The sequence below is a fragment of the Nicotiana tabacum genome, chromosome 23 (assembly GCF_000715075.1).
Source record: "Nicotiana tabacum cultivar K326 chromosome 23, ASM71507v2, whole genome shotgun sequence".
Lineage (NCBI taxonomy): Eukaryota > Viridiplantae > Streptophyta > Magnoliopsida > Solanales > Solanaceae > Nicotiana > Nicotiana tabacum.
The window spans coordinates 24529860-24547226 of NC_134102.1; the positions used below are offsets into that span (position 1 = coordinate 24529860).

The following is a 17367-nucleotide window of genomic DNA, read 5'->3' on the forward strand; positions in this document are numbered from 1 at the left end:
AGCATCTCGTCATCTCTTTGTTTAACCTTGAAAATGTCCGACTTTCTAGTATCGACCTTGATGGCCCTGGCACAGGCCTTCACAAAAGCATCTATAAGTATAGCAAATGACTCAATGGAATTTGGGGGTATGTTGTGATACCATATCATCACTCCTGGACAAAGTCTCCCCGAACTTCTTCAGTAACACCAACTCGATTTCAACATCTTCCAAGTCGTTCCATTTGATGGCGCACGTGTAGGAGGTTACATGCTCATTTGGATGTGTGGTTCCATTATATTTTAGGATATCGGGCATACGAAACCTCTTTGGGATCTGCTTCTGTGCCGCGCTCGGAGGAAAAGGCTTCTGGATAAAGTTCTTGGAATCCGGCCCTTTTAATATCGGGGGTGCTCCCGGGATTTGATCGACCCTGAAATTGTATGTTTCCACCTTCTTGTCATTGGCCTCAATTTTCTTCTCACCTGATTCCACCTGTTTCGTTAACGCTTCAAGCATTTTCATTATCTCGGGGTTTACACCAGTCTCGCTTCACCTGTTCTCTCAGTGGTTTGTTCGTTTCTTCGGGCACTTTCCTGGGATTGTTCGGGCTCGACCCTGTTGGGGGCGTGGCCTTGATTCTGTAGCTGCGCTGTCGCCGCTTGTTGAGCCTGCAACATTTTGAAGATTAGCCGCAGGCTTACCCCATCACCTTCGCCTTCAGGCACTTCCCGAGTTATTGATCGAAGTCCCACACAAATGTTGTTTTCGGGATAAGTTGGCAGATTGACGTCGATGGCCACCTGTGAGTTAGCATCGACCAGATCGGCAATTGGGGCTCCGTTGGGACCAACAGGAGGTACCTCATTGCTAGGTACCAAATTATTATTTTCTCCATGATGGCCAGACTCAGCGTCAACGTTTAAGTGGGCAGTTTGAGAATTTGACATTTTTAAGCTGGCGCGCCTGAAATTAAGACTTTAAATAACAAGCGTAAAATAAAGTGTGTTATGTAGATTTGTATCAAATCACCACTATTATTCTTTGCCCCACGGTGGGTGCCAAACTGTTTACCCTTAAATCGGATAACAATTAAATTTGTACGCAATTTTAAGATATGTGGATTGATTCAACACAAATAATCAAGAATTCTAGATAAACGAATTAAAGACAAAATGAATGATCAAACCAGTCGTAATGTTACAGCCTACCTTGAACCTAGGTTGAATAATGGTTTAACCCTCAGTCGGACCCTTGGTTCGAACCCAATTACGAATGAAGAACAAACAGCTAAGTAAGAGCTTTTGCATCAGCTAGAAAGCAGAAAATGGATTTGTATTGCCTTGATTTGCGTGTTACGATGTGTGTTACAAAAAGAAAAACTTTTCCTTTATATACAGGGAAGTTTCATCCATAGTACAAGTCTAAAACAGGTAAAGATCTTCCCTTTTCGTTAATTACTGATCCGTAACCGACATCGAGCAAGATCTGTGCCGTGATATCCGGTTATGTACATATATCACGGCCCTCTATCCGTCGTGCGTAACCATTTGCCATATTTCCCGAGGTCTTAGAGATCGTTTTGGGTCCGGGGAGCGTTGCTTTTTCACGCCCAATGGTGAACGTATTATTCACCTTTGATGGATCTCGATACGAAGGGCTCCCAACCTCGATTTCATCCTCGTGCGTCCTTACTCTTCTTCGTGTTCTTCACCGGAAAATCTGGGTATGCATTGTCCCGGATTTTACTAGTATACATAATGCATAGGCCATAGTCAACCCGGCTAGAATCCATCAGCAGAACAGTGTTCCTGTTTACATTTGAGAAAGTTTTGGACAAATTTCTAAAAATTAATAGAAAACTGTTTTATCTTTAAATCTAAGGTTTAAAAAGAAAAAAACAGTGGGTTCAAAAAAATCAGAGTACAATTATTTTCCAAAAAAGCTCTTTTACACCTAAATAAATAGTATTTCAAAATAGACCTAAAACTAAAATCCCAAAACGCCACCTAATTAAGATTTCTGACTGCCAGCCGACCCAAAGGTCGAAGCCATGTCGCAAAGGTGCATTTTCTTCAGATTTTCCTTTTTGATTGATTCTAAGTTGTAACATGGTGATTTATCAGAACCTTATCTGAATTTGTTTCCGAAATTGAACTGAGATGATCACTTTTTTTTCACTGACAACTTCGTTTAGAGCGAATTGAAACTTTTAATGGGTATTTTTTTTTAATAGTGGTTCCTAAATTTATCCGAGGTAAAAAGTTTATGTTCGCATTTAGGCTTTATGAGCTGAATTTTAATGACTTTATTTGTACTTTTCCTTGGTTCTAGAGAGGTTCTCAAGTTTTATGCGTGAAAATGTCTTTATAATGGTACTCGTCCGTTCCAATTTATATGTCATACTTTTCTTATTAGTTTGTACAAAAAGAATGTCATACTTATTTAGAAATAATTTAACATTAAAACTTCATGCTTTACCAATTTATAGACACCCAAATATCTATGACTTATTTTGCACCACCAGTCTCTAAAGTGTTCCTTTCTTTCTTAAACTGCTAAATAAATTTGAGACGGAGGGATTACTTTTTATAAGGTCCATAGGCAATTGTTGAGGCTTCCTATATAGGTGGTATAGCTTACGAACAACTCGATTATTCCACCAGATACTTGCTACTTCCCACTAGCACAGGTATCAGACAATTGTTGAGGCTTCCCATATAGGTGGTATAACTTACGAGCAGCTCGACTATTCTACCAGATACTTGCTACTTCCCACTAGCATAGGTATCGGGCAACTCTGCTCGCCAAAGTTTAGGTAGATGGGAAGAAATCACCTAATGATTTTTGCCTCTTTTGGAATTTGAATCTGAGACCTCATGATTTTACTCCCACGTCATTGACTACTAGGTCACACCCTTGGGTGCGTTACATTCTTAACATGTTTACATAGTTTTCAATCCTTTGGTTGCGAATTTAGTAAATTGGTGGATATAGATTTGCATTGCTTATGTGTTTGTGGTGCTTATGATATTTGCTTTAAATAGACTGCAAGAAACTCTGAATATATTCCATTAAAGAGGTTTCTCTAGTCTAATGGTCTTCAATATGAGTTGGTATGAGCAATTTCGAGGAAACTAATGGTTCTTTCAGTACTATCTGAGTTGTTAAATTTAAGTGGTTGTTTAAACTATTCATTGTTTGTTTATGATGTGCATCCATATTATCTTTAAAAAAATTGCATGTTCTAAAAGTTAGCATTATTTTTTCTGACAAGTGCTATAAAAGTTAATATTTGACTCTGATATTACCCGATCTTTATTTCGTCAAGTAGATGGCCATATTATATAATTACGCACATGCTTCTAATCTTTGTCCAGGGTTCTTTGCAAGTTCTTTGCTCATGGGGCATGTCTGAAGGGGGAGCATTGTGAGTTTTCACATGATTGGAAAACTAGTCCTAATAATGTAACGTTCTTGACATTTTTTTAGTTTGATGATCAAGCCTTAATTGATTGTTCACCATCTAATTGTTTTCTCTTGGATTATTGTTTCAGGTATGCACCTACTACCAAAAAGGAGCTTGTGCTTATGGAAGCAGGTGTAGATATGAGCACGTTAAGCTGTCTCGATCACAGCCTTCAGCTCAATCTTCAGCACAGCCTCAACAATATCTGCTTTCAAGTTCTGTTTCTACCAATGTACCTCCTGGAACGAGGGCACAAAATGTGGGTCTTGTGCCTGGTATTTATGCTGAGTATTCAGCTTCAAGCAAACCGGCGTGGAACCAAAACTCAGAGCTCCACGATACATTGGATGATGATGACATGATTGAGTTGAGGAGTGTTAATCCAGCTGATAGGTCGATCTGTGCTTTTGCTGCTGCTGGTAATTGTCATCGTGGAGAAAAGTGTCCGCATATTCATGGCGATTTGTGTCCAACCTGTGGGAAGCATTGTTTGCATCCATCCAGGCCTCAGGAAAGAGAGGAGCATGTAAAAACGTGTGAGAACAGGCAAAAGCACATTGATTTATTGAAGCGTAGTCAAGAAATAGAATGCAGTGTATGCCTTGAATGTGTTCTTTCCAAGTCAACAGCAGCTGAGAGGAAGTTTGGGATCCTTTCCGAGTGTGATCATCCATTTTGTATATCGTGTATCAGGAATTGGCGTGGCAGTTCTTCCTCTGGGATGGATGTGAATTCTGCACTGAGGGCTTGTCCCATATGCCGGAAGCTTTCATATTTTATCATTCCAAGTGTTATTTGGTACTTCACAAAAGAAGAGAAGGAAAAAATAGTTGACAACTACAAAACAAAACTCAGGTTTATCACTCTCTCTTTCTTTTTCCGTACGTATTTTGCATTCTATTGAACGGTTGTAAGACTAGCTATGTATTATCGGAGCGAATGTGGAGCCTCTTGTGGTCCAACATATTCACAAGATGAGTGTGGCAGAAATGTGAATGTTAAGATGGATGTGTAGTCATGTAAAAAAACAAGATTAAAAATGACACATTTGGTAGAAGATACAAATAGCACATATATGGGATAAAATGAGAGAATGTCGCATCAGATGATTTATTCTTGTTCTAAGTAGACCTCCGAATGCATGAACTAGCATGTCTGAACCCATGATGCCTTTAAAAGGGGATAAGATAGAGTTAAAATTACACGAAAGGAAGTCTTGAAAGACGTACAATCTCTTGGAATCCATGCAGATTTAGTGAAGTATTGAAGAAGATGTTGGAGGGAAAAGATCAGTCTATGCAGTACCAACTAGTTGGAATAAAGTTTACATTAGATCTAATTTTTGTTAAGAGTTTTTTAATCCCGTTGGAAATTTGCATATTAGTAGAACATATTAAGAACTACTCGTGTCAAAGAACTTGAATTATTGAATATCACAATGAAACTGTTTCAAATGGCAAAATGGACAGTGGGAATTCATGTAGCTGTACTGCTATCTTGGAAATTGAGAAATGTGTTTGTTATATGTTTTTCCTTTTTTTTTTAAATAGTGTTGAAGTGCGTGACCATCTCATCTAAAAGTTTAAGCTGTTAGATAGAACTCACTTTTATTTACTTAATTATGTCTTCAATACACCCCCTCACGTGCGGGCTTGATTCTTTTTGATGAGCCAACACGTGGAAATTCTTTTTAATATTGGGTGGTGGTAAGACTCGAACTCAGGACCTCTGCCTGTTCTGATACCATGTCAAAATAAGCCTTGCGCTAGCTTTTGGGGTGTGAGTTAGGCTCAAGGCTTATTTTGACAAATAGCATTAAGAGCTAAACATGCACATGGCTAGTGTTATCAAAGACAAAGATCTAAAATAAGCTGAAGTTTGTGCGTAAAGCGCAATTAAAGCGCGTCCTTTAGTAAAGAAAGGCACAAATGAAGAAAAAGATTAAAAAAATTATATATGTAGTTCAAGAATAATACGTATAAATCCAAACAATAATTATGTAGATAAAAGTTTGAAAATATTACAGGTAGAAGAAATATTTATTGTTTAATGATATGCTCTTCAAGATCGAGCCCATGGGGATGAGGCGTACAACTTAGTCCATTGGTGCTAGCGTTGAAGCGTCACCTAAATAAGGTGAAGGGCACAACCTATTTTGCACCTAGTTTCAGGGCTTAAGGGCGCATTAGGTGAGCCCTTGGCAACACTTCACATGACCTGTCCAAAACAAGGATTTTCATGTTATGTGGGAATTTGGATACAACACCAACTTATCCATCCCCATTGCTCACCTTATTATTGATTATACTTTTCAGACAAGTTTTGGTGAGTGTCCTGTTGAATATGATGATCTCTAAGAGTGCCCGTTGTAGCTTGGATAACAATTGCATCTTTTGATGTAGTCAAATTTGAAACTGGTTCATAGATTTTGTGCCATATCTTGTCTTGTTTAAAGTGGATGTTTATTTTGTTTTTGTTTGTCAGTGTTTATGAGCATGCTAATGCTATATCTATATAAAAGGGCAGCCCGGTGCACAAAGCATTCCGCATTCCTGCAGGGTCCGGGGAATGGCCGCACCCCAAGGGGTGTGATGTGCTATCTATCTATAAGATATATTTAGGTGAATATATTCCAGAACAGCGCAAATGGTTTCAAGTTCCACACATATGCTAAGAAACAAGTACGTAGTTCTGAAGGTGGTGAAGCTTAGATAAGCTTGTGGGTGCTGTAGTTTAGGTCTTATTATTGAGATATTTAGTCAACGGCGTCTTTGCGGCAAATGTCATTTTCACTGATTACTCTTCTGGTAAAGTTAGGGATTAGGTTTAGAGTAACTTCAAGCCTAATATATGACAAGGAGAAATTAAATCATATAAACTAACTATTGCCTTGGAAGGAAAATTTTCTTGAGAAAATCATTTGAACTTGGGAAGTTGGAGGAAGATTATCAGTCTTATATGAGCTATTAGAGAGAAGACGATATTTTGTTGGCAGAATTAACATTGATAGAAACATCCTCAGATGGGAAAGCTCATGGAAGAAATTAATCAGGGCTCGATATTGTATCGAAAGGAATGGTGTACATGTCCTTTTACAACATCTCATGGGGTGGCTATACTGATATGCGTCAGGAAGATTTGGGTTGAACTCATATATTTGGTGAAATTGAAAGTGGTGGATGGGAAAACAAGAAATGATTCTTGGATAGAGAATAGATAAGAATATCGGAAGATTGCTGCGTGGAACAGGCTTCTTTGGGAGAGACATTTCTCATCCTATTCGAGATGTTCATCTTTATGTTGAAGTTTCATGGTCATTTTCTTGAATTTTTTGGACATAGTGGACTCTGATTTTAAATGAAATGGATGCTGTATATTTTTGTTCTAACACACCAGGGGTTTTGCTCTCGGGGAGAAAGTCGTGGATTACCAGAAATCCGCATCATCAAGGAAAAAGTTGAATGGAACAAGGATGTAGCTTATGTGAATTGTGTTGGAAGCTTAATTTGATTACCCAGACTTGTACTGTTAAAGAATTGTTTGGACCTTGTGCATTACCAATCTACCAGAACTGGTGAATTCTTATGACTGGATTATTGAACTCTCTCCAGAGGCACACCTCTTTTACAGTAACGTTTTTCTTGATTACGTTCTGCCATGCGTTCAAAGTAATTAGTATGATCCTGAGCTTTCATTATCATGAAATATTTCAGCTACTTTTATGTTCAAGCTTTCATAATGATCTACATGAACATTTAAAGGGTAAACTTAAAAATCTAGAAAGGATTTAGCTTTTTAATAGTTATTTATCACATTGCTGTGATGAGGCTAAGTTTTGATTGATTGAGGAAGTATTTTTATGCTTCATAAAGTTTTTAGTTAGTATGCTACCATACCCCAGCTTCTCTAAAACAATTCTTTTTTTGTTGCTGATGTGCCTTTTCTTTTGAAGTAATTCTTCTTATTTCCTGTTTTCAGATCTATCGACTGCAAGCACTTTGACTTTGGGAGTGGGACTTGCCCATTTGGGACTAGTTGTTTTTACAAGGTAAGAAATGTTATGATGCCTGAATATCTTTACAATTTTATTTTTTATAATTAGTGCACAGTGGTTTATTGCATTGGAATGGATCTTTTTTACATAAATTACATCACTGTATGTAAAGCAACACAAATACTTCTATATGTTGACAGCCTAAACCATTCTACCCATGAAGGTCTCCAATGGGCATCAATATGATTGTATCTCCTATGAGCATTGTCATCTTGTGAAAAACCTTGGTGCTTTTGTCCCCTTTTCTAGCCATAAGGACCTCGTTTTTTGTCTCCATGATACTTCCTCTAATCTTGCAATTTTTCCAATTCTATGGACGATTCAGCTTTGAGGAGCTTTTCATCTTCAGTGAGTTCCTGGCTTCTGCTTCCTTGTCAAACCACTGCACTTTTCTCAAAAATTCAGATTTCCTATGTTCCAATCTTCCAAAAATGTGCTGATTCCACTCCTTCAGCTTTGCTTCTTAGTTGCTGTAATTTTTCCGCAAAATGATGTCCGGGCTGCCATAAATGTGAAATGAATTCCACCATTTTGTCACCAATTTCTCAAAACCCTCACGCCCCAGCCACATTTTTCTAATTTGGAGTAGTAGGAATTTGCTTGACCACTGTCTGCATTGCAAACATGAGAGGAAAATGATCTGAGGCAGCTGTTTGCATCAAAGACTGCTTGATATTACTGAAATTATTGTCCCATTCTGTTGAAAATGGAAACTTGTCTATTCTTGAGCTAGAGGGACCTCTTGACCAAGTGAATTGACCACCAGTGAGTGGGGGGTCAACAATTCTGAGCTCGCCAACAAAATCAGATAATTCCTCCATTTCTCCGGTGGCTCTGCTGCTGTGTCTTCTTTCTCCCAAAATCCCAGTGACATTAAAGTCACCCAGATTACCCATGGCTCGGCGATGAGGCCCTTGACTGCAGATAACTTGAGCAAACTTGTAGACCTTCAGTTCTGTTTGTGGGGCCATAAATCCCTCAAAGCACCCACTCAAAACCAGTGAAGAAATTTCTGAAGCGCAGTGAGATAGAATGTGACCTCTAAGAACTTCAGTTCCTTCCCAAGATTCTCTATCCCAGATAATCACAATTCCTCCCTTGGTGCCTTCAGCTTCCAATGCCGCAAAGCCAGCCCTTCTACTGGGCCCAAGTGTGCTAGCAAACTAAACTTGAAAATGTTCCAATTTAGTTTCTTGTAAACATATGAAATCAACCTTGCATTTTTTGAACAATAGCTTCCGTATACTCCTTTCTGGATCGTTGATGCCTCTGACATTCCAAGACATAATTTTCAATTTCATTGCTACATCAGAGATGAGACTTTCCTTCCTTTACCTTTACTTGTACCAGCCTCATAATTGATATGAAGCCCAAGAAGACTTTTGACCTGCAGAACCCTTTTTGACCTTTTCCCGAGAATTGGGTGTTACTGTCATCATTGACTGGCTTATTTGTGATTTTCAGCATCCTTTGACATTCAATAAGAACCCAATGATCAGATCTTCTATCCCTTCCATACTCACTCCAGAAGTTCACCCACCTTAGCTGCGTTCCCTCAGGTCCACAGTGAATATTCAGTTTTAGCCGCGGCTGTGGTAGATGCATGCAAACTGGGATAATCCTCATTTGAGTACCAAGGGAGAAGATGGATGTCTTAGTTAGAGTTAACTGCAATAGGCTCAGTATCATTCTCTACCAGCTGCATCAAATCAGTGCATTAAGGCTTCCGTTAGTGCTCTTTTAGTCTGGGTACCGGTATTGGTGTTTTATTTGGGTGGGGAAAAGCTTGGGTTGTTGGATTGAGGAAGGCCGGTCGCAGGTTTAGATAAAGGATTGTGTATGTGGGGATTGGGCTCTAAGAGAGGTGTGCTCGCTGGTTTGCGGAGTTTGGGAGAAAAGTCGTGTGAGTACGGTGATCGAAAATGTTTCTGATGGGTGGTTTTGGGTAGATTGTGGTTTGGGTAAATGATTAGGGTGTGTTCTGTATTAGATTTGGTATCAGGGAGTGGGCTTGGGTATTTTAGATTGGGCTTGTATATTTGTGAGGGTTTTGTTCTGTTGTGGGAGGGAAGAATCAGTTGAGATTGCGCTTGGCCAAAAGGTGGGGAATGTGCTGATATCGGCCGTTCATAGCAATAAATATTTGAATTTGAAGAGATGGTGAGACTTTGACCGGATGTGACAACTCCACGTGGGTCCTTCCCCTTAGAAACAGCTTTTGGGTTTGTCTTTACATGGTCCAAGCAAAGGACCGAACAAAGGACGGCCTTTAGATAACCATAAGTTTGTCTCTAATTAGCGAGATATTTCGTTCTATGGGAAGAGGTGTTTTTCAGCCAAAACGAGACCCTACATTTGTGTTTCAATTTCAAGATCCATCTCCTTTGGAATTCTTTGAGCCTCAACCTTTATTCGTACTTTAACCCAACATAGATTTTGCCTCTCCTGCGTGTTATAGAGTCAATCTCCACTAGTCCTCCAAACATGTGGCTGACCCACTAGAATATGTTTGATGATCATAACTATAGTAGGACGTAAAGTCAACCAGTGGTGTTGGGCTCCTTGTTGCATTGCATCCTCTATCAGGGGTCCACCAGTTTAGTGGAAAGATTTTTCCTTTCTAATACCATCTGCCTATGAAAACTCTATTCGCTTCCTCTGGGGGGGGGGGGGGTTCGAACATTAGCCTGTCTGTCTTCAAATTTCGGCATGCGTATGGAAAGACCTCATGTGTTGAGGTACACTTTTGCAGCTCTGCTGAAACTATAAAACCCACTCTGACCCACCAAGCACCTTTTTAGAGTCTCAACTCTGGATTTCGTGGAATCAGTATTTATCACAAGTTTGTTGACTCCAGGCAAATTCAATCTGCGTTGCATGTTCTCTTCTCGGCAACCGAGACCTTCGGCTGCATTGGCATAACTTATAGTAGGTTGTTGAGGGGGTATTAGGCGTGAAATTGTGGTGGCACCTTCTTCGACAAACCTCCAGACCTTATCTGCAACATCAGATCAGCCCGCATTTAAAGAGAACTCCGGATGGATGATAAACTTTTTCCTGTCTTTGCATTGTTTACCATTCTCAGATACCTGCCAAACTTGTTGTAGTTCTAAAACAGCATGAATTGCTGCGACTTCTCCTTTCTAACCCACCTGCTATAGATTTCACCGTGTCTCTCAGAAGCCAAGGCCATAATCTGGCAAATCAATAATATGACAAGCTTAGAACAATAAACTCTGCTAACACATTGTGGCTTTCTCTCAATCGATTCATATCAATCTTCATGCTCAGCAGCTTTTTCTTTTATCTCAGAAGGCTTTGGCAACGGAAAAAAGAATTTTCCTCTCCATCCATAAAGAAGGAAACTAGTTTTTAATAGCTCACTAGGTGAATGATCCAAAGATAGCTTGATCTAAAAGAAGTAAGAATGATTGGATGAGAGGAGGAGGTTAGACCTTCCTAAAGAGAAGGAGGAGCTCTCTCTCATCTTCTTCTACTTAAGTTGTGCAATCTTTTCATTACATAATGGAACTTAAGCACTTTTATGCTCATTGACTTCATCCACAACAAGTCAATAGGTTTGTATCACTATACTGAATTTTTGGCATGGCATAGAATAGAACATGACGGGTCTTCCTTGCCAACCTTCACTTCTAGAAGGAATTAAGTAGAACATGCATTGATCAAGTCGAAGAACATACTCCAGAGCCACTACTCCGTGTAGAAACACCTCTCGTTCTCTATGCTCGGTTCCACAATCATTCCGAGATCCATCTATTTGAGGGTCTCGTTCTTTGGCCACTCCTCTTGTTTTACCGAGCTTCCCATGTTGGATGTCACTTCCCTCCCTCCATGTTGGATGTCACTTCCCTCTCTGATCCCACCTCGATTGAGTCGGTTAACTGTAACTATAGTTACACGCCTCAAACTCATATAGAAACTATAGGTACTTCCTTTCCTTCTTACGCAATCACCATTTACTTGGTCATGATTTTTTTTTTTAAAACTTTATGCAATCAATACTTGTCATGATTTTTGTTTGTCTTTGCTAGTGTCCATTATAAATATTAGTCAGGCGGCAAGTATATGGCTGTTTGACATGAGTCATGGTCAGGCATCTATTTCTCTGTCCTCTGAATCATAAGTCCATCATGAGTACAACTATATTTTTATGATTAATTTATTGCCCTCACAAGCAAAATAACTGTATTTTACTAAAAACAAATTCATTTAATTTACTTAAGACAAAGGAAATCAACTCTTACAAAGTAAGGTCTGGTCCTTTTTATTTATCTGTTGCTTCTTTTGTGGGAAAAATTATTTTTTTCTGAGGGAATATATATTTCACTAGGAGTTGCATGAATTTAATTGTTTAATATATTTACAAGGCATAATTGGTGATAAATTAGGAAAAAAGAAGTTGTCTTAAATTATTCTTGTGAATAATTGTTGATTAATCTAATACTACAGTTAAGTGCATTTTAGTAAACTTATCAATTTTGCAATACCCTACAGTCAAATCAAACACTAAAAATGTTATTAAGCCACAATAAATGATATAATCTATCCAAACGTTATATCCATACTGTACAATACAATACATTATAAAACGATAGGTAACAACCATCCAAACAAGGGTTGATGTTCTCTCTGCATTTCTCATCTTTTGTATCCTTTGTTCATCTTTTGATATTTTTGTTTTAAGATGCAATTTATGGACATTATGGTCTTCCATTGCAGCATCAATACCGTGATGGTCGTTTGGAGGAAGTGGTACTGCGCCATCTTGGTTCTGAAGATGGAAACACAGTAATTGCTAAAGATATCAGGTCATATATCCTTGAACCTTTAGTTCGTCATGTTTGGTGACATTTTTACATTTTGTTGTTCTTTGCATTGGTTTATGACCACCATTTGTTTTGCTCTTCCATATTACTGGTTTCCACAGGCTCTCGGATTTCCTTAGCAACTTGGAAATCAGATGAACAACTCTTTTTGTAATTTCAAGGTATGCTCGAATCACCCTTTTTGCTTTTTCTCTATTATATTGTGGGCACTTTTGCCTGCGAAGGATTTCTTTGTTGTTGATTCGTGTAATGTTTCTTTTTGGCTTTTAAAGAAAGACTATAGAGCTCCTTTGAAATGGAAAAGCGAGAGTGTCGTTAAATGGTTTTTGGGGAGTATGCTTTTATGTGTAATTTCACCCACGACCCACCATCTAAAATTTTTCTCATATTTGTTTATGATCTAAGCTAATGTTGTTCGATGGCCAACCTTTAAATTGATATAGAGTTGGTTAAGATCTATATGAACATTTGAAGAGACGAAAGCATTCAATTCACTCTGAGGCAATACTTGTTTCTATTGTTTATCTGCTGCCTACATGATGGTCAGTAATAATTAATACTGTTTGAAAAGCATGAGCGCTTTATTACACTTTGTAGCCGAGCTATGATTTCATGGTTGAGTGCCTTATTAACTGACTACTTGTAGGGTTGAGTTGAGTGCAACATAATGGTTTTAACACATCGTAGATTCTTTAAACCATATGTATGATTTTGTGGGATTCTTTTCCTGAAGAGCTCTCCATCTGGAACCCGAATCTGACTTAGAACAATTAGCTGATGTTGACTCGGAAGAGCTGGATCCTTGGGCCCCGTCATCATTTTGTATAAGTAGATGTAGAATTCCATATTCCATCTTATGCTGCTTTCACTTCTTGCTTTATGCATCTAAAAGAAAAGTGATATGAAATGATCGTTAGTAATTAGAATTAACTCCAGTCTGTTGTCTTCCCTATCAAGTCTCCGTGTAGATTTATCAGAATCGTAGGTGATGAATAATGAGATAACTATCTGTTTATTTTCTTGATGCTTGGTTGAAAACTCAATAGCTTCTCTAGAAGGCTAGTCTCACCTGAAGGCATTTTATACTCTTGACATGATTTTTTCCAATTTTTTTTATCAATCATTATAATTTTGTTGGAAATATTTCACGGCAGGATTCTTCTGTCTTGATTATAACTTTTAGCAAGGAACCCCTAGACTCAGTAATAATATGTCTAGCTAGTAATAATAATATAAATATAATATGTTTCAAACAAAGAGATGGGTTCTTCTGCACCCCCATGGCTAGAAGGAAAAGAAGAAAACTTGAGTGCCTTCAAAGTTTCTGCTTTATGAAGTTCAATTTGTGCCTTTTACTTTCCTTTCAATATTTCTCGAGTTTTAATCTGATTTGGAATGACCTGAATATTTATGTATATTAACTGTGAAGTCTTATTGTGAAATCTCTCTTTGTCGAGTGACACTGATTCTTGACGATGCTGCAGATTGTAGCATTTACGAAATACTATGCTCTGTAAGCGTGCCAGTGTAGTCCATGCGGCCCATCATCTGAGGCGCCTCTTTCTTTGCTCGTGCCATGATGGCTGAACCCGGCAATTTCCGCCACTCTTTGCTTCCTATTGTTCTTGGCATTGTACCTGAGTCAGACTGCCGGAGAAGCTGAAATGCCAATGAAGTGGTTTGAAGGTCATTGAGGAGGAAAAAGCAGGAGTTTCAGTAGTAATTTGTTATTTTTCTCCTGTCTGCCATGTTAATTATTACTGGAGAACTTGCATTATTTCATTTGAACAAGACATTAGAAAAGGCAGTGACAGGAAGCAAAAGAAATGCAACAGTAATATATTCCGATATGACAGGAAGCCTCAGCTAGCACCAAAAATGTGAAACCAATTGGAGACGATTATATGTCCTCAAGAAATGGGGATTGGAAACATGTATATTTGAGAACAGTTTCTGAATTACAGTTTCAGAATTAATAGTTTGAAATTCATCAGTTTTACTTCTTTAAGCTCTTGTCACCTGCCGGCACTCCTTTTCGGGGATCTATAGTTTGACCACAATTTGATATCTCCCTGTCGCCTTGATCTATTACCAGTTTGTAATATTCTCATCCTTTCTCTTATCTATGTTTAATGGATTTCTTTGTAAGATGAGGCAGAGAATTGCTCAGACATCATGGAAAACTTTACTATTTGTAATGAGCTATCAACTCAACTTCTATGGTTAAGTGATAAATAAAGTGTAAGGATGTGTTGATGGAATAGAGAATGGAGTTTAAGTAATATACGCTGTCAGCGTAAACAATTTCTGACCATCACATCATATTTATCTATTGTAGCAGTTAAACTGTCTTATTTTCAAGATTACAAATCTCACGTTTTCGGATAGCTATGTGTAGATATCCTTATGATAATTTGATGGTGTAAAATATTAATTTATGGAAATGCCTTCAGTACTTGCTTCCCCCACCCCCACCTCATTTTTGTTATTTTTTGACTTGGAATGCAAAAGCTATAAATGGTGTAACTTGGAAGGTAATATATTTGTTCATAATAAAAGAATGCTTTTATCTGTCTATAAAAATTGGTTCATACTCGCACTAACGAAAAAAATTAGTTCATATTACGCTTGGTGAAGTCTATTTTGCTTGTGAAAAAAGAGATTTCTATAGGATAAGACAAGGATCATAAATTTATAAATTGTATTTGTATTGCTTATTTTATTATTGATCAATTTCTTCCTCGCTTCATGTAAGAAAACACTTAAATGATTGATAAATTAGGAGATATTGATCCTCTTTTTTGGTTACATGACTAAAGGGTTTAATTAAGCATAACTGTTGTCATCATTGTGTGCATATACGTTAATTAATTTGATTTAAGCCTGACAAATAGAAGCTACTGAGGACTAAATTAATGAAGATATCAACAAATATGAACACTATAATTGGGAAAATTAGTTTAGGGAAAAGAGCTAATCACGATTCAAGTTATCAGCATGTTTCGTAAGTTTTGTTGCCTCTAATAAAATTTATCGCTTTCTCTTGTTTATTGGGGAAACTTTATCTCACTCGAATGAGTATTCCTAGTACTAGTCATTTACTTACTCGTTGCAGGGGCGGCTCAACGATATTTATGGCCTAAAGCTAAACTTTAACGAGAGACCTTAATTTTTTTAAAAATATATATACACTTATTTTCTTAAGTCGATTTTCCTAGATTTTGTAGATGCAAAACTATAACTGATTTTTTCTAATAATTCTTTTTCTAATTGATACTTGAAAATCCGAAGAGAAACAAAAAAGAATTGCAATTTACTTTGTTCTTGATCGGTTCTTCATCCTTGTTTTGGACACATGGAGTTAAAAGTTTAAGTGACTCGTCTCTTCTTGCTTTTGGCAGGGAAGGAGCAAAAAATTTTAATACGCCATTTTAGTATGACGAGAAAGCCAAAAAGAAGTGAAAATGTGAGTTACTTGCCAAATAGTAGAAAAAGAAAATCACTTTCATATGGCAAGATCTCCAACAAGTATTTTCTTGTACCAAAAGTCTATTCCTATTCCCTAAAATAATTCTCAAGTTGGAATAATCATTAAAATTAAATTTATTTTCCCTTTTTATCAAAATACTGTATTGTACTATTTCATTTAAAGTACTCAAATTTTTAAAGAATAATTAATTCACACTTAGTAACTAGTTAAAAATGGGGCCTTCATAATATGGGGCCTAAGACCTTTGCTTTAGCTGCTTTATACTAGAGCCGGCCCCGACTCATTGAGTGAATCATCAGTTTATTTTCTTCAATCTGAAATTAGTATGTGTTTTATTAGCTTTGTTTTCTTGTGAAAAGAGAGATCTAAGCTCTACACACACATACACCCCCTATGAAGTATGCCCCAATCAATTGAAAGTGTCCAAATATAACCCTAAACAATTAAAAAGGTTCAAATATACTCCAACATGACTTTCACCGTTAGTACGAGGGACATATTTGAATCTTTTTAATTATTAAGGAACGTACTTCAAACTATTGCAAAAAAGAAATTTGATGAGGTGATAGGTTAACATGAGGTGATAGGTTAACGAAGGGCATATATAAAACAAATTACAAATGTACCTTTTCATTTTCTTTAAGTTGAAAGCAAATCCGTCCTCTTGCAACTTTACTCTTAAGGCTTAGCTCAATCCAACCCATTAAGGGCAGTACGACTTGGTGCGGTATGAAAATTGATGGGCTTTCTCTTAATAGGTTGGGTTGGACCTAGCATGGTCCAATGGGTGATTGATAGGAGTGATCCTATAAGGGACTCATCTTTAAATATCATCATAGGCCTCCAGATGAGGCATCACTGAAACCACCAAAATGATGAGGTCTCTTCTCAGATGCCGCCTCTCTACCCTGACCACGAATCCTCTTGATTTGTCTAGCAATCTCTATAACCCGGTTGAAAGAAATATCATCCTCAGTCTCTCTGGCCATCTGTAGCCTGATACCATAAGTAAGACCATCTATCAATCTCCCCACCCTCTCCCTCTCAGTAAGGATCAAGATAACTGTATGACAAGATAAATCCACAAATCTGGTCTCGTACTGGGTAACAGTCATGCTACCCTGCTGGAGGTACTCAAACTGGCTGCGGTAGTCCTCTCTTGTAGTAAAGGGGATGAACTTCTCCAAAAATGGCTATGAGAACTGATCCCAAATGCGTGGAGGTGAACCTGCTGGTCTGCCTCTAACATACTCCTGCCACCATCTCTTGGCGGAGCCATGCATCTGAAATAACGCGAAGTCAACTCCATTAGGCTCCACTATACCATGTTGCGCAGTACCTCGTGGCAACGATCTATGAAATTCTGTGGGTCCTCAGAAGGTGTATCACCAGATCAAATAGGAAATATCTTGGTGGACTTGTCCAATCTCTTCAACCGCTCGGACGACATAGCGGGTCCCTTCCTGGGCTGTGTAGCAATGACAAGCTGATTTGTTCCAATTGCTGGAACTGTCGGAGTCTGATATCT

General features: G+C 38.0%; 1 protein-coding gene across 1 annotated transcript; it reads left to right on the plus strand.

The window, feature by feature from the left end:
- Positions 1 to 1884: 1884 nt before the first annotated feature.
- On the plus strand, positions 1885 to 14357 carry LOC107820727 (putative RING-type E3 ubiquitin transferase C3H69). The gene is made up of 7 exons (XM_016647062.2): positions 1885 to 2043; positions 3360 to 3447; positions 3537 to 4303; positions 7427 to 7496; positions 12243 to 12331; positions 12451 to 12510; positions 13834 to 14357. Exons 1-6 carry the CDS (start codon positions 2033 to 2035, stop codon positions 12485 to 12487), a joined length of 1062 nt encoding a protein of 353 aa, XP_016502548.1. The 5' UTR covers positions 1885 to 2032; the 3' UTR covers positions 12488 to 12510; positions 13834 to 14357.
- Positions 14358 to 17367: the final 3010 nt, after the last annotated feature.

Coding starts and splice junctions, on each gene's coding strand:
- LOC107820727 (XM_016647062.2), top strand. Junction 3,448..3,536: donor GGAAAACTAGTCCTAATAAT/GTAACGTTCTTG, acceptor TTATTGTTTCAG/GTATGCACCTACTACCAAAA. Junction 7,497..12,242: donor GGACTAGTTGTTTTTACAAG/GTAAGAAATGTT, acceptor CTTCCATTGCAG/CATCAATACCGTGATGGTCG.